General features: G+C 51.3%; 1 protein-coding gene across 4 annotated transcripts in view; it reads left to right on the top strand.

The window, feature by feature from the left end:
• Positions 1-8,204: 8,204 nt before the first annotated feature.
• Positions 8,205-17,872, top strand: part of TEDC1 (tubulin epsilon and delta complex 1) — an 81,910-nt gene continuing 72,242 nt past the window's right edge. For 3 of the 4 annotated variants that reach the window (XM_075937085.1, XM_075937082.1, XM_075937083.1), the window contains exons 1-2: positions 8,205-8,368; positions 12,549-12,627. In XM_075937085.1, coding sequence (XP_075793200.1) covers positions 8,246-8,368; positions 12,549-12,627 — 202 coding nt within the window. In that variant the 5' untranslated portion in view covers positions 8,205-8,245. The remainder of the gene's footprint in view (positions 8,369-12,548; positions 12,628-17,872) is intronic. The other variant, XM_075937084.1, reaches the window with a different exon arrangement.

The raw sequence follows: 17,872 nt of genomic DNA on the forward strand, positions 1-17,872 counted from the left end.
TACAGCCTGTCCAGGCTTGTGAGCCTGCGCTGGCCCATGTGCTGTTCGCCAAGAGCCACTCTGCACTGTTTCCGTCTGCAGCAGTGATGCAGCCGCTTACAAGAGGGGCTGGGGGTGCGGTGGAGCCCACAGACTCTCTTCTGGTGTTGGACGTTTTAAAACAGTTCCTGCCACCTCCAGGGTGGTGTGTGTGTTCACAGATCCAAGGCCCAAGGGGACCAGTTTGATTATCTAGTGTAACTCAGGTCTCCCTAGTTTCTATTTGCACGAGAGCAGGTTTTTAAAAAGGAATAAAATCCTCTTTTGAGCCAAAAATTGCCGGGGCTGGGGAATGGAGCAGGCCCCTGGGTGAGCTGTGCAAGGTCTAGTTACACTCAGTGACTAAAATGTATGTGCATCGCCAGTCAGGGTTTGTCTGGCGTCTCCTTCCATCCATTGGCTCTTGGGAGCTGTTTGTCAGCTCGACTGAGCCCCCTCTCAACTGCCTGCCCCCAGTGATGGCTTTTGTAGACTGTGATCAAGTCCTTCCCTTTAACCGCATCTGTCAGACTCCACAGAGCTTGATCTGTTTAGCTGAGGTTCGCTAAATCTTCAGCCGGACTCTAGGCTCTTCTCTGAACCCTCTCGAATTTATCCACATCCAGCCTGGACTGTGGACGGGTTCCAGCCCGGGTCTTCTGTGGACGAGACGGGAGCAAAGGCCTGATCAGCCCTTCTGCGAAGGCTGGAGCCGCCGTGGAGCAAGCTAGAGGCCTTCACGGGAGCATGCATGTGTGGGTGGGGGGGACTTGTCCTTCCCTCTCCTGAGGGGGGTACCCCAAGAGGCCCCAGGCCTGTGGGCCCAGTGGGGAGGGGCGATACTGCAGGAAGGAAGGGAGAGACCTAGGAGAGGAAGCGGAAAAGCCTGCCGCCTGAGGGCTGGGTCTGTCTTTGCAGCTCCACCATGGCCTGGTAGACAATCAGATCTCCTCAGGAAGCGGCGTCCTGGGGGCAGGCTGCCTGGCACAGTGGTGCGAGTTCAGCTCTCGCTTGCAGAGCCAGACACTTGGAGTGGGCCTGTCTGCGCTGGGAAGGTGGAGAGGACAATTTAGGAAACCTTCATGGCTGGGCAGCAAGGTCGGCCCACGGGGGGGCCTGGGGCGGAGCATTACACCTGGGATGCTCTCCCCGAATGACTGACTAGTGCCATGGGGGGCTCAGCCGGGGCGATGTGACATCAGGGAGCCCGTTGCCGGTCATGGGGCAGTTACTATCACAGCCTGTCAGCTACATCCGTCACCCCTAGAAACAGGCAGCAAACAGTGCGGTGAGCGGGGTTAGGAATGTGGCCGGTTACCATGGCACCGGCATACACAAAGCAGGCCTTGCCCCATGAGTCACACTCAGAGGAAATGGCTGTTAGTTTCAAATCAAGACAAGAGCCGCGCCCCAACAACCGTGTTCTTTACAGTCCAGCCTGGTGCTGTTGGGGGGGGCTCGCTCTGCTCTCCCCTCCAGAGAGATGGGTTTGATGCCCCCCCCACCCCCGCGGAGGAAATGCCTCTCTCGGCGACTGCTGGCTCTCGGGGTGTGCACACTCGCCCGGGAGGAGTGAGGGTTTCATGGCGTCATAGATTTCCAAGACCAGACTGGACCGTTATGGTCATCTAGACTGACCCCTTGCACGGCACAGGCCAGGGAACGTCCCCCGTTGCAATAACTTGTGGCTGCGCTAAGGAGCCATGCAATCTTGGTCCAAAGACTCCGTGACAGCAGATCCCCCAGGCCGGGACACAAGATCCACGAACAGTCTCACTAATGCTGTGTCCAGAAGCGTAAGGTATACAAGCGGAGGCTGAGGTAGGGCCAGCTCTGGGGACTCACAAAACCAGACATGTCCTTCCTCGTTACACCACCCCCACGCCGTGTCTCTGGGGTTCTCGCTTCCGTTGGTAAACCAGTCAGGAAAATGATCCACCGCCAACCAGCGAGGAGCCTGCAGAAACGTCCCCTCTGCAGCATGGGCCATCACTCTCCTTGTCAAAGGTGCGGACCTGGCCTCATCGCTGTAGTCTCCAGCTCTTTGTGTTTATGGAGCAGGGCAGGGCAACGGGCCCTGTGGCCTGAGACCTGCGGGAGAAGAAGGGGAACTGAGTGAGCTCCTGAATGGATCTCCAGGGGAGCACGGGGTGTCGACTGCGCAAGGCAGGGCCTCGTTTACAAGGTAGCTGCAGGGGACACTGGGTGTAATCTTTCACACCCGGGACCCAGGTTATGGAGTTTACCCAGTTGGGAACCCGCCTGGCCAGTGACGGGGCACGGGGTCACCCCAATGACAACGGATGCTGGCCGAGGTACCGTAGGACCCTGGCTAGCTCTGGGAAACGGGGAGAGCGAGCGGGTGTGTTTTCAGTGCACTGAGGTGAATACTTTTCTGCGTGTTAGGGACTCTGAGGTGCTCTCCGCGCTCCCATATCTCCCAAAGCTGAGTGGAGAACTAGAATGGTCCCATGTGAGCAGAGCTCCCGAGAGGCTCCCCTGGTCAGCTAGTGGCCAGCCGAGGTCAGAGCCCCTCGGTCAGCAGCTCCCAGCAGCAGCTGGATCCCGCCTCCCCCCCCCCCAGCAGGAGCGCAGCAGCCGAAGCAGCTGAAGCACCAGAGCGGGGCCAGACGGATTTACAGCCTTGTCCTAGTGCTGAAATCTGCACTGCAGGACAGGTGGTGGAGCCCAGAGCCGCTTAGCAAACAGGGACCCCCCTTGGGGTGGTGAGTGAGGGAGCTGGGCACTGCCGGACTGAGAGGGAGAGGAGGAGGCAGAACCAACTGCATCAGCCACGCAGGGGCCAATGGTTTGGGACTGTGACTTGTGCTGCAGGAGGTGCCTGGGGGTGACGGAGTTAAATTGTAAAGATGAGTCCCAGGGCAGGCTGGCCTTTCTTGTCTCTCCTCTCCCATCGCCACTCCAGTTTGCCAGTCCAACCCTCTGCGCTTGTGAGTGAGCGCAGATTGGCCTGGCAGAGGTGCCCGGAATGGTGCTAGGTTCCCAGCAGGGAGCTAGTGCGGTTTGCATTGTCAGCGCTGCAGCTGAGGCTCAGCTCTGCCCAGGAGATGTGGAGAGCCTGTTCGAGTCTTGTCTCCTCGGGGCAGTGGTGATGGAACCTGGCCTGTCAGCTAGAAAGAGCTTCCTTCCTTCGTGACTTTGGAAGCGGGGCGCTGACTGTGAACAGCTCCCTGCCCCGGCGCCAAGCCCCCTGTTTTAACAGGCTGAGTTATGAGCATGAAAAGTAAAACTATCCCTCGCCTCGTCCCCGGCTGCAGCAAGCTGTCAAAAGCTAGAAAAAAAGGTGACAGTTTGTAACCCCCACAGGGTGGGGAGGATGGAGTCAGCCCAGATCTTTAGGATTTCCTTCTTGAAGCACAGGGAACATTAACAACTCACATTTTTGTGCTGACACTCGGGGGCCTGGGAAATGCGCTGGATTGTTAGTAACATGACACAAAGCTTTGGAGAATGCTGGGAAAGTGGGTTTGGAGGTTGAAAGTTTGGGGTCAGAGGCATTCGGGGGTGGACTAAATTAGAAACTGAGTTCCCAAGAAAATTACAGACAGTTTTACGATTCCAGAATAAAAACATACCATGAACTCAGTCCAGGCCAGGCACAATATACCCCAGAGCCAAGGAGTGAGAGAAATTCTAGCGCTCCCCTTGGATTCTTATTCCAAGCCACAACAAACACAACCGAGTGGCCATCTGGAAGGGCGCCATGGTTCAGCCCAGTGCTAAATCTCCTTGGCTGGAGGAGGAGTCTTTGGCCCTCACCAGACAAACCTAGGGAGGGGCAGGTGCAGGCAGGCTAGTGATGAGGAGGGGGTGGAAAGGCCACAGCAGCAGCCCCTCCACTGCAGGGCCTGAGGGGGCCCTGTGGAATGGCCCCTACATGCAGCCAAGGGGGGTTCCATGTTTGTGCATTGAAGCTAGCAGGGGAGAGGTCCCACACAAGACAACTTCCCCCAGCTCCAAAATCAGAATTCAGACGTGCATGTGTTTCCACCTCTCCGGACTTTTGTGCCCGTCTCGCCGGGAGGAGGCTTGGACTTAGGATGCATTCTCTCTCCTTGTCACTAGCTGTATTTTTGCATCTCACATTTATCAGAAACGACTACCCAGAACAGGGCCTGAAGGAGCTGGAGCTGCAGCTGCCACCTGCACTGCAAACCTGGCCCCCCTTCCGTAATGACAAGCCCCCGACGGTACGTACCCCCAGAGCTCCCCCTGTCCTCAACACACCCCTTACCGCTGCCACAAGTGTGCTCCCCACAGGCCCAGAGCTCTGCCTCCCAGCAGAGCCTTCCCCAGACTGCCCCCCGCATCCTCCATTAGCCCCCCCAAAGCACTAGCACTGGGCGGGCACTGCTGGGAGGGAATTCCGGTGCAAGGCGAATAATGGAGCAGCACGCCTCGTCCCCTCGACATTAGTACCCGCTGCGGGGAGCGGGACAGGGGTGTGGCACATACCAACTGCCGCACCGGTGAGCGCAGGGCAGCGGCTCTGGCAGGCCCGGAGCAGGAGGACTGGCCTGTTTGCCCTGCTTTGCTGCAGCTTGCACGGCTCCTCAGACCAGTGCGGGTGCTCGGGAGAGTTTTCTAGCAGGACTCCAGGGCCGTGCCCATGCGGGCAGGCCAGAGGATGCGGCGCGAACAGGAATGGAACACAATTTCATTTATTTCTTAGGCATTTCTTCTGTACCATTCTTTGCATTCCATGTCATGCCCTGCGCTGCTTGTCTTGCTGTATGTGCTTAAAGACATGGCCTCCTTCCCTTCTGTGTGTCCATCTAGGAGCTGGGGCAGTAGGGGTCTGGGCCAGGGTTCAGGAAAGGACATCTCTTCAGGCATGTTCCCTCTTTGCCCCCCCAACTGCAACAGCTCTGCAGAGGGGTAGCAATGGGGTGAGCACCACAAAGAATGGGGTAAGGGCTGTGCTTGGGGCTGTGGGTTAAGGGCCCCTTTGCTGTGTTGTTCTACTTGCAGATCTTGGGAGGGACTAATGAATCCCAAAACAATTTCTTCAAATGCAGCCAGCCAATCCAGCTAATGGCTTTGTTCAGTCCCTGTGTGAAGGTGTCAAAATTGCTTATGAAGGCCAGTTCCACATTTTCTCTCTCTAGGTGGCTCCTGAAATTACTTTGCAATAGAATGGCTATTTTTACATCCATTAATGAGCGTCCAGGTAGGTTAAAATGCTGCCCAACAGGTTTCTGTGTGTTACCATTGCAAATATCTGATTTGTGGTCATTTATCCTTCGTCACAGAGACTGTTCGGTTTGGCCAATGTACATGGCAGAGGGGCATTGCTGGCATAGATCACATTCGAGGTGTGCAGTTGTATGGGCCTCTGATGTGGTTACGTTCTGAGATGGTGTCACTTGTGTAGATGTGTGGACGGAGTTGGCAGCAGGGTTTGTTGCAGGGCTAGGTCCCTGGGTGAGTGTAACTGAGGTGTGGTGTGTGGTTGCTGGAAAGGGTTTGCTTCGGGTTGGGGAGCTGTCTGTAGACCAGGCCTGGCCTGTTTCCCAAGGCCTATGAGAGTGAGGGACCATAAATCTGTGGTTATCACAGGGACTTCAGACATCATTACAGCCATGCACAGTGATACGGACTTTTCACATCTTGATTAGAAAAAGCTTCATTCACTGATCTTCTAAACATTTTGTGACCCGTCACTTATACACGTATGAATAAATTGCCAGCTGCTCCCACTGCAATTAACGCCCGCCCTAAATCTCTTCCTCATTTTTGAAAATGTCAGCCTCTCTCTCTCTCTATACAGCCTGGGTAGGCCCAGAACCTCATTGTTAAACCCAGACCCGAAGAAGAGCTTTGTAAAGCTTGTCTCTCTTGCCGACAGAAGCAGGTCCAATAAAAGGTACTCCTGCCCCCATACTGAACAGTGTTATTCTTCACATTGACAATCAGTGTCAATGACAAGGCATCATGCTTAACACTGAAGTTCTACAGGCAAGTGTATACAAATACCATGTCTTCAGTCCTAGCCTGCTAACTTCTGCAGGACGTGACTGACGTAGTGGGGGTACCTTGCTGGTTGCTAGGCCTGGGCAGTGGGCGACCTCTGCTGTCTGTAGCACGACCCAGCAGGGCAGGGGGTGAGTCATTATGCAAAGGGGGCTCCAAACCTGTCTGACCAGCTACCCCCCAGGGAGAGAAAAAAAGGAAGGTGGAATGCCGCCCCTGGCTGGGGGCAGGGCTGGAGGAGAGTTGGTTAGTTTTCTGTCGGGGGATCATGAAGGAAGCAGCCTAGGCAACAGGCTGGAATTTAGGGGCCCAGTCTCACCCATCTCAAGGGGGGCTGACGCATCCTAGGCCTGCCCTGTAACCAGATTACATCTGTGCTGTGCTGTATCCTGGAGAGGCAATAAACTCCCTCCATTCTACTGGCTGGTGGAGTCTGTTCATGCCATTTTGGGGGTGCAGGAGATGGGAAAAACCCAACGTGCCGTCACAGTGACAAAGAACAGACGACAAAGAGAAGATGAGGATGGGAGCGATATGACAATCGACAGTTATGTGCTGACTTTCCAAACCTTAGCTTGGGCCTGACAATTTCTGCTAGCCCTGAGAGCGCATTCTTGATCTTCAATATCACATCACCACCTAGGGGGGCCCTTCTGCAGAGCAGCTGCCCGACTAAAGGGCTGATGCAAAAGGGAAGAAGACTGGAAACGGGTGTCACCAACAGGCCGAGAGACGTTTCCGCTGACAGAACGCCCGGCACCAGGTGGGCTCCCCCCATGTTAACGCCATGGAAGGCGGGTGGGACTCAGCTGTGCACCCAGGTGGGAACTGCGCTAGTTTCAGAAGGGAGTTCTTGTGTCTGAGGCAGTCCAGTTGCCATGCAGCTCACACGGAGCACAACATCTGTGGCAGTACTCCTCATCCTCTGGCTCTTGCAGCATGGGTACCTCTGATGGATGCTCACACCTCTCCGGCACCCCCACTGCCCTCGTCTGCTTTTGTGTCATGCTGACTCCAGCACAGCATGAGGGCATGGTGGTTAGTTGGGGATCACAGACTCCAGGGGTTTGTCTGGGCAGGGTCTTGCTGCTCTGAAGCTTGTTTCGCCTGGAACAATTGTGACCTCCAGTGGGCAGAGTTCTCCATTGCAGGCAGAAGTCCTGTTCTCCAGAATAACATAGCCCACTGCTCCAGTCTGATTGAACCATAGTTAGACAGAAAGACACTCTTGCTACAGCATGTCCCATGCTCAGCCGTACAGAGCAGAGCCTTGTGCTGCTCTGATGCTCAGTGCCAGCCCTTTGGGCCTAGCTTTGGCTTATTTTAAAATCTGCCTTTTGCCAAGGCAGCCTTTGTCCTGTGCACATGACAGAAGGAAGCCCAATGATTCCACAGCTCTCTGCTAATCCGAGTGGCTTTCCGCTGCACAATAGCTGCACAGTCTCAGTGTGACAGGTGATAACAGACAGGGCCGAGCATGTTAATGTGAGCTTTCTCGTTGCAGAATGATTCAAATCAGCGCAAACTCAAGTGTCTGCACTTTCATATCTGGTTTGTTTCGAAGTTGAGTTGCCAGCTTCCCACCCAAGTTTCTGGTGATGTCTGGAGGTCACAGTGCTGTCCACGCTGGAACTTCTGTCAGTGAAGCCTGTGTGGCTCAGAAGCTGTTTTTTCACACCTTGCGCAATGTAGGTTCCAAAGAGGCTGGAGAGAGGCTGTTCTCAGTGGGGGCAGGTGGCAGAACGAGGAGCAGTGGGGGAGGTCCAGGTTGGATATTAGGGAAAGCGATTTCCCGAGGCGGGTGGGAAGCGCTGGGCTGGGCTCCCGAGGCAGGTGGAATCTCGGTCCCTAGGGCTGTTTGAGGCCTGGCCGAGCCCTTGGGATGCTTAGTGGGGCGGACGCCAGGACTGCGGGGGGCTCTGGGGTGACGGGTCCCAAGGACCCTCGAGACCTTTCCCCTCTGCCTGCATGTGACCAAGCGGCTCCAGCCCAGGGTGCCCCGCCTCCAGCTCCCCCAGTCCCAGCACCTGGGGGCTGACGGAGCCGGGCTGGCCCTGGAGCCACGTGCTCCCCAGGAAGGGCAACCCGGCGGGGGAGGGCTGAGCGCGGCTTCACCTATCCATTGCGCACGCGCCTCGCGCCTGCGCCCTGGGTGGCGGGACCGCGTGCGCCTGCGCAGTAGCGGGGTAAGCGCTGTTTGAGTGCCGGCGCGCGGGCCGGAGCCAAGAGCGGGATGCGGCGGGGCCGCGCTGGGGCGCTGCCGGCGGCCATCGGGGCGCTATGCCGGGCGCTGCCGCCGGAGAGCCGGCCCGCCCCGGAGACCTTCCGCCTCGCCAAGTTCGACCGGCCCGAGGCGGTGAGAGCTGGAGCGCCGGGACCGCCCCCTAGCAACGGCCCCGAACCCCCCCCCCGCCCTTGGGACCGCCCCCTAGCAACGGCCCCGAACCCCCCCCCGCCCTTGGGACCGCCCCCTAGCAACGGCCCCGAACCCCCCCCCCCGCCCTTGGGACCGCCCCCTAGCAACGGCCCCGAACCCCCGCCCTTGGGACCGCCCCCTAGCAACGGCCCCGAACCCCCCCCCGCCCTTGGGACCGCCCCTAGCAACGGCCCCGAACCCCCGCCCTTGGGACCGCCCCTAGCAACGGCCCCGAACCCCCCCCCGCCCTTGGGACCGCCCCCTAGCAACGGCCCCGAACCCCCCCCACCCTTGGGACCGCCCCCTAGCAACGGCCCCACACCCTCGCCCTTGGGACCGCCCGCTAGCAACGGCCCCGAAGCCCCGACCTTGGGACCGCCCCTGTACCCCGCCCCAGCAACGGGCCCTGGCAACGCCCCGTACCCCCGCCCCAGCAACGCCGCCAGCAGTCCACCCGTACCCCTGTCCCTAGAAACGCCCCAAGCAACGGCCCCCGTATCCCACCCCTAGCAAAGGCCCCGTACCCCCGCCCCTAGCAACACCCCTAACAACGCCCCCGTACCCCCGCCCCTAGCAATGGCCCTTGTACCGCTCCCTGGCACCTAGCAACACCCCCTGTACCTCCGCTCCCTAGCAACACCCCCACCATCCCAACAATGGCCCCAACGCCCCCTAGCAACGCTCCCACCGCCGCCAAGCAACACCCCCTAGCAACGCCCTCACCACACCCTAGCAATGCCCCGTGCCCCTCTCTGGTCTCTAGCAACACCCCCCATACCTCCACCCCCTAGCAATGCCTCAACACCCCCAGCAGTGTCCCCAGTACCTCTCCCTGCCCCACAGCAATGTCCCTGTTGTCTTCTAACAATGGCCCCATTGCCCCCTGCCGTCTAACATTGCCCTGCCCCTAGCAATGCCCCCATTACTCTTCCCTGCGTGCTAGCAATGCCTCCCATTGCCCCCCAGCAACGTCCCACTCTGCTACATAGCAGTGCCCCCCATTGTTTCCTCACAGCCCATAGAAACTCCTTCATGTCACATGGCAACACCAACACCCCATGGCAATGTCTTCTCTCTGCACCTTAATCAATCTCGGTGCTCCCTGCCCCATAGGAACATCCTCCCTTACTGAGCCATAGTACCCTCTGCTTCAACTACACCACAGAACCCTCCTCCCATAACATTAATGTCCACTTCTCCCTTTAACCTTGTAATGCTATCTCTTCTCTAAGACCACCACCTCCTGTGCTCTGAGGTCTTCTTCATACTGGGTATTCCTGCTCTCAGCATAGCTGCCCCAAGTACAAGTCCATGGTGATATAAGCTAGCTGATATAAGCACAGTTTGCAACTCAGCTCTATGTATAACCAGGTCATGGTGCAAATTCTGTAGCTTTGGTTGTAGTAGTGTCTACAGCTGGCAGCTATACCAATGACTGGTGTTGAAACAAATCCCCAGGAATGACAAGGTCTGTGCTTCAGTTCTGCCTGCTGTAAAGGAGGGATAGTAACACTGGGTGAGAAGTATAAAACACTCAGGTGTGTGGGTGGGGCAATGCTGTATGAATATTCAATGGTACTCTCTAGTTCTCATTAATGCCTTCACATTGGTCATATTGTTGTACTTAAAAGAAGTACTCGGGATCTTTTTCAGGGGGATAAGGCAACATGCCACATTTATTGATCACACATAGAATAATCAACACTTATCATATGCATATGATATATATGTCACTCATACACACACACACACACACGCACACTCCGTCTTGCTGTTGTTACCAACGAGTTGCTCCCCTTAACTTCACTGGCCAGGCGAGTTAGATGGGGGAGGGGTGGAACCGGGCTTCTTCCGATCCGGATCGATGCTCCGATGGTGACAAGACGAAACCCGGGGTCCTCTGCAAGACACCTCACTTTTATAGCATCCCTCTCATATGCAAATATATCCCAGATTCAAAATCTGTGTCTGTGTCCGTTGGTCCCTTTGTGCTGCAGAGAGGGTGTTTTCCAAAGAAGGTGCCTGCTTCTAATCCCCAAGGCCATCAATATGTCTGCTCTTCTTTCTTGAGCCCACTTGACACCTTGGGTCTGACTTCCACCCCCCTTCAACTGTTGTAGCTGTCTGGAGGTGCTTGGCTCCCAAGTCTTACTCATTCACACCTCATTCATTCAACATGGCAAATGGTTACAGAGTGGGGGGAAGATCTTATTCTACTCCTAGCAAAAGACATTTTACCACTTTAACTGTATACAGTAAAACTCCAATAGTCCGGCATCCAATAGTCCGGCACTCCTGATAGTCCGGCATCAAAATGGCAAGAGCCCAGTGAGTGAGCTTTGGCAAAAAATGAGTCACAAGGTAACAGCGGCAGCAGCTGAACTGAGCAAAAAGGGTAAAAAAGGCTTAAAAAAACTAAAACATTACAGTATACTGGATACAGTATGTACAATAAAAAGGGTTAAGAATACTTTATACACAGTATATAATGTATACAGTGTGTATATATATATATATATATATATATATATATAACCATCTTATAGTACCTCCTGATAGTCCGGCATATCTGATAATCCGGCACCACCTAGGTCCCATAGGTTCCGGATTATCAGAAGTCTACTGTACTCAGTTTTCTACAAGTTTTCTATATAGGGTTCTAATACAAAGTTACAAGGTTATATGGATTCAGGTTCTAATACTAAGTTACAAGGTTATATGGAGAGGCACAAGGTCAAGTCCATATGAAGTAATATATTTAATACATAGATTTATCTACATTGTAGCTAATCTGTACAACTCGGTGTATCTCCTTATCTGTGCCCCATAGTGCTTCATGGTGTTCTTCACCAGCTGGTAGCCTTGGCACTCCTCTGCTGTAATATCACCTCTTAAGAGTTTGTCTACATGTGGAGTTATCTAGAATAACTGTTGAATAGCTCGATGTGTGGACACCCTTATTCTGTATTCAGAATCTCACACATATGTTATTCTGGAATAGTTCTGGTGCTCTCAATTCTCATCCTACCAACCTTTTATTTAGCTTTCAAATGTAGGAGAGCATACACTTTCCCCTTGAAGCTTTGACTCTAATTTCACGTCCTCATCTCCCACCTCAAAGGCACTCATACCTCACCTGAGACCCTTTTGTCATGGTACATCAGCCATCCCTGTAATGTCACTAGCTTTCTTCCCCCATTTGCCCATAAAGCCCAGTCATCCAGATACGCATGATCAATTTCTGCTTACGTTAGAGGGAAATCATCTTCTGCATTAAAGAGTAAAATAGTCTCCCTTGTCTCCATGCTGCCCTTCCTTTCTTTTCAGTAGAACTGTTTATTTCCATGTCTTCTCTTGCTTAGCATCTTCTTCAGAAGCTCTGAAAAGTTCTTGTTCTTGGAGAATTTCCTGGAAATTCTATTTCCACTCCCCCCACCCAAATTGAAGCTTGATACTTCCCTCTGGCATGCAACACAATTCTCTTGTCACTCAGAGTTTATTGCCCTCTCTTTATCCTGAATGGTCATAGGCCCTCTCTGTGCTAGGGCTTTGGAAACTCCATTGGCGAGAAGGCCTTGATCTACCTCTGTTTATAAGATGTTTTGTATTTGCCTAGCCATTGTACAAATGTTGGTTGCAATTCCTAGTAGGAGGGCTTGCCTTAAATTGCCATAGTCTGCAACCATGCTGTCCTAGCTTCTAATTACGTTGGTTGAGCTAGTTCTCGTGATTCAGGTCCTCAGTGTTTAGAGATTACCCTGGAGCCTCTGCTCCTGCGGCATTATAGGACATGTGTTCCAGGCATCCCAGAATGAACTGGTACAAGAGTAAGTGTCAAGTGTGCTCTAGGTGTCTGGGCCTTTTCAGAAGCAAAGCTGTTGTGGGGGAGAGGTGACCACCTGGTCCAGGCAATCCACAACCCTGTAATGCTTTCCTATGCTGAATGCACAATTTCCATGCTATTGCTGTTCTTCTGGAAGCAAAGGGCTACACATGTACCTGTCTACTCTTTCTTCTCTTTTCTTGCTGTTGTTCCAGGCAGTGGCCAGTGCTGAATAATGAAAGATAGATACCTGGCAACTCTTCTGAATGCTGATGTTTCCTTTCTGTTCTTTCACAGAGCCTGCAGATGTGGAGGCTGCTTTATTCTCTTCTAAAGCAAAGCCATGACAGAGGAAGGACTGAGTCTGATACAATAGGTAAACAAGTATTTTTCCACCAAGTGCTTGTGAGGTTTGTCTCTGATTCTGGGAATGACATTGATCCCAATTGATCCCATTGATCCCAATCCTTGCATCACAGATGTGCAGAAGAAGTTGCGAGTCAGAACCTGATGATTCATTCTGAATTTGTTTTCATTGAATCATAGAACACTAGACCTGAAAGGGGCCTTGAGAAGTCAAGTCCAGTCCCCTGCCCTCGTGGCAGGACTCAGTAGCATCTAGACCATCCCTGATAGATGTCTATCTAACCTGCTCTTCAGTATCTCCAGAGCCACGGGCGAGTAGATAACCCTAATTGTCGAGCCTGCTAATGAGGTTTCAGTCAACCAAGCTGTGTATTCTCTCATCAGTGGTAGGCTCTTGCTTGTTTGGTGCGTTTTACCTGACATGTCACTGCAGTTGCATTTACACACTGCACTGCTTTTGCAAGTTCCCCAGAATGCTCAGAGATAATTGCAGAAAATCAGTTTACTTCCTCTCTAATCTCTTCTTTTCTCCTTGCAAACATGACACTTGACACTGGAGTTAACTGCCATTAAATCCTACCTTAGGGCTGCAGGTTATAATGGATGAGCTGTGCCTCAAAGCTGTACATACACCCCGTGTTGTGGCGCCAAGGAGTAAAGAAGGACTCCATGTGTTATGTCCTTGTAAAAGAGTGTAAAATACATCTATAATCGGGAACTGTGTCGCAGAGAGAGCCTGAGTACAGATTGACTTTTCTACCATCTTGTCAAGGGAGAGAGCTTAATCACTGCCGGCTATTTAAATATACATTACTCCAAACATAGTGCTAGTCTCAGGGCTATGCCTTCCACAGATACCCCCAGTGCCCTGCTGCTGTGTGGTCCATTCACTAGAGCAGGGACGGTGTGAATATGGTATCCTCCCACAGCCTTAGAATGTTTCTGAGGTCCAAACCATCTGAAGTTGGCTCCTGAAATCTGCATGTGTGAAACTGTGCTTGTCAGGCTTCCGAAATCCAAAATAGCCTACGGTTGTGGAAACTGAAGCAAAGTGATTAAATGGCTTGGCCAAGATCTCTCAGGAAGTCCATGCCCAAGCCAAGAATTCAACGTTGGTTTCCCAGTCCACAGCCTTAACCATGGGATCATCTTTTTATTCCTGCTGGTTCAGTTGCTACGCAGAGACATTACGCTGAAGTTCCATCCCATGCAACTATGCGTTAAGGCAAGTCAGCTGTGTCTTTTGTAACTTCACCAGGATCAGCATGTGGAAAGCATTGCTAAGCATGTAGTTTGGCCTCAAATCTATACATGTATAGACTGATTGGACTTTTTAAATATTACATTGGGAAACCAGAAATGCCATCATGTGGAACTCTGATTGCCAACAACCAATGTGGGAGCAGTCTGTACTTGGCATCTTCACTTGCACATGATGGACTTCTAACCAGAAAATTGACACATACTTTGCTAAGGGAGTTGCACAGTTTTTGCTAGATAACAGTATAATTTTGTGGATTTAGAATTCCTGCATTCTATTTCTGGTTTGATTTCAGGCAGACTGGTTTAGTGGTTAAAGTAGTGGTACAGGCTGGATAGCCAAGCATACAGATAAGCACATTTATCGCATGGCTATGTTAATGAAAGTTGGGTCTGCCATATTCAAGATGACTGTTTTGTTGCCAGCATGTCAAGAGTGACTTTAGCACCTGACCTGACAGTGACATGTCTTAAGAACTTATGTAGCCTGCACTATTGCAGTGTCTCAGTGCCTCCTAATCTTGAATGTATTTTATTCTCAACATTCTGTATTACAGATGGCAGTCTGGCACACAGACTGTGTGACTTGCCCACTGTCACACAGGAAGTTTGTAGCAGAATTGAACTTGGGTCTCAGGAACCAAGATTAGTACCCTAACCACTGGTCATCCTTCCCTTCTTTGTGTAACTTCTTGGTTACCTTCTTTTCCCTCTCAATTTTACAGCTAATTTCCTGGCTCTAGCACAGGAGTATCAGGCCTTGGTCAGTATGAGGGATATAAGTGCACACGAATATTAAAATCAGTCTGTGTAGGACGAGATTTTATTTCTTTTAGGCTAAAAGTATTTTCTGGGAGATCACTCTCTCTCTAAGTTTTGAGCTGGTGTCTGTACACGTTACCAGAGATCTCAGCAGTCCTTGCCATTCATAGGACCTAAACAAACTCTAGTAACTTTCTGTTGTTGGTTTTGGAATTGGCTATCCTTCTAGATAAGGGGTAGGGAACCATTTTGCCTTTTTTGGGTTGGGGGCCGCTGACCCACAGGAAAATAAGTTGGGGGTCTCACAAAAATGTGAAGCAAAAAACAAAACAAAACCCTCACTGACATGGCCCTTGACTGAGAAGGAGAAAGACATTTCCTTCACACACCAGAGCCTAGGGAGGCTCAGCATAGTAGAGTTTGTGTGCTCCAGCTCTGTGGTGGGCTAGCAGGGGGCCTGGAGTGCCTGTGCGGGCTCCCCAGTACAGGGGGGGGGGGACGACTCTGAGCCTTGGGGGCCAAAGCCAGGGACCGCATTCAGCCCCCGGGCCTTAGGTTCCCCAGCCCTGTTCTAGATGCTAGCTCTTACAAGGCATTCCAAGGATGTCAGTATCCTGCAGTTCTGTCCCTGCTTCTGTGTTCGGTATGTGTTCCAAAATAGTGATGGACTTTCCACATTTTAAAAACAGGTCACCTCGGAGAGAGACTAGTTTAGGAATCCTCTTGCTTTAATGACTCTCAAATTTATACTATAGCCCTTATGAGCTAGCATATGGTTTTCAAGCCACATTCCCAGTGTATGTGAATTTTGGGGAGGATTCAAACTGTCATAATTATGGAGTGGTCATTTTATAGTTCATATAGAAAAAAATGAGGTAATGGTTCTAATAAATAGAGTGTGCCACCCATAATGGTACATAATTTCAGCTTTGGGAAATAATTTAGAAAGTATTGCATATTACAGAAAGTGTGTTTAAGTGCATGAGCTGTTACACTTGTGCAAAAGATCCCAAACTAAAACGAAACCACAAACCAACAAAAACATCCAGTGCTTAGTGGCTGGAAAATCCTGCAGGTCCTCCTGTTAAGGAAGAAAATATTTTTCCCCTTTCTCCATATAGTTATTTCTTATCTTGAACTTCTGGGGGAAAAAATTCACACACAATAATTAAAAAAAAACAGAACAGTACTTCCTTCATCAAGTCAGAGAGTGAGTCAAAGTCAGCCTTTTATTGGAACTCTGGCATTAACTTTAATGAAGAAGTCACAGCCATTGCCTTCATACTGCTCTTTCCATTAGCTTTCCATCTGGATGAAGTCTTTAAAAAATAAATAAAAGGCAAATCAAATGCCAGTGGGATTTTCCTTTTGACATGTTAGTTATCTTTTGGTGTAGCAGATTTGATACCGCCAGAAAGAGCTCTGTAGTTATTGTCTCTCTTTCATTCTCTCTTGTCAAACAAGAACTGTTTTTCTGCAGCAGTAATTTTCCTTAATAACTCTGATTTGTGGAATCTCTACATGTGGTTTTTGCCTGAGTGCATGAAATAATGCATCCACTTTCATTCCTAGTCTTGACTCATGTTTCTTTCTTCCTAGCATGCATAAACTTTGAATAACGTGTTGAATACTGTACAAAGCTGTAATTCATTGGATATAAGTTCTGCAGGGATTGTAAATCAGAAGGGAACAGCATGAGTGCTGTATCACAGCTTGGCCTGTATTCACTAAATTTTCCTTTTCAAGAGAAATGTCCATACTAAGAGGGGTTTATTATAAAGATGCACACCCACTTTGTGTAAATTCCCTTAGCTTAAAGAAGTGCCTCTATAAAGCATTGGCCAAAATCCAGGTACGATACTGCAGTAATCAGCATTATCTGCTATATAAGGAGCATTTTTCTCTCTATTCTGCACTGATTATCACTCTCTAATTTTGGCATGGGTCATGTATTTTAGGTACGTACGGCCATCACTACCATAGTCTTTGAGCAGCTGACAATCTTTTAACTGTATTTAACTTTGCAAACATCCCTGTGAGGTTGGGGGAACTGCTATTAATCCCATTAGACCAATGGGGAAGTGTAAGGTGTGGAATTTAGGAATAGAGATGTAAATCCCATTTAATAGGTTAACTGGTTAAATGGGAACAGGTGGGGGAGCGCTCCAGCATGGCTGGGCTGGAGTGGCCCCCAGAGTGTTCCCCCCCTGCCTGTAGTACCTCTGCCACGGGCGGGCACTGCTCCACACATTTGGAACAGCCCCTGCCTGTGACACGCCAGGGCCCACTGCAGATAGGGGCTGCTTTGACCAGGCTGGCTCCCCTGTCTGCAGCATGCCCTGCGGGGCTGAAGCAGCCCCCTGCCTGTGGCCTGGAGCCAGTAAGCATCATCTGGTAAGGAGCAAACTAGATGTTGCTTGGCTCAATGACTGTTAAGGGTACAGTGTGCACCTACAGCTATTTGAAGGGTTTTGACACCAAGAAGGAAGAGTAATTGTACCCCGTCTCCCGTGTGCACAAGGGCATACAAGTAGGAGCATTAAGAATAAAATGAGCAAGGAAGTTTTAGGCTGAACATCAGGAGCTTTTTTCAGAAGTTTGGAGCGGTAAAAATTGGCTTTGTGTGGAAAGTGATTTGCCAGCCAGCCTCTGGAGTCACTGTTATGGCTCATTGCTGCTGTAGAGATCAATCCTGTTCAGGGTGAGACAGGTGGCCTATAACAGATCAGTTCAATCTCTGGCCTGTATGCTTCACTGGTGCTCTTACATTCGCGAAGCTGACTTAGTCTAGCCTGATTGCTTCCACCATCAGCTTTACCACTTTGTGCCTGCTCCCCCCTTTCCCAGCTTATAAATGCTTAAGTGATCTCCAATCTCTGGAGAATGAGCATTACCCTGCTGCTTTATTTTAGGGAGATAGGAAGCTGCCAGGTGCTAGTCTTCCCCTAGCTTGGTGTCATTTTCACTATGGAAACCAACATTTCAGAGTTGCGTACAATCTCCATTCCTGATGTGTTTGTAGCGCTGAGATTCTACTGTACTGCTCTTTGGTCTGGGGATGCAGCCACCACACTCAGCTTGTTTTCAAACAAGCCAAGTTTGGCCACTTGTATTGTCGGTGGGTAATTGAATTCTATGCCAGTCTCCAGTCTGTATGTGGTAATGCAGGGGTTTTCAACCTTTTTCTTTCTGAGGTCCCTTCAAAACATGCTGTAAAATGCGATGGCCCACCT

This window comes from Pelodiscus sinensis, chromosome 9, assembly GCF_049634645.1.
Source record: "Pelodiscus sinensis isolate JC-2024 chromosome 9, ASM4963464v1, whole genome shotgun sequence".
In the NCBI taxonomy this organism is placed as follows: Eukaryota; Metazoa; Chordata; order Testudines; family Trionychidae; genus Pelodiscus; species Pelodiscus sinensis.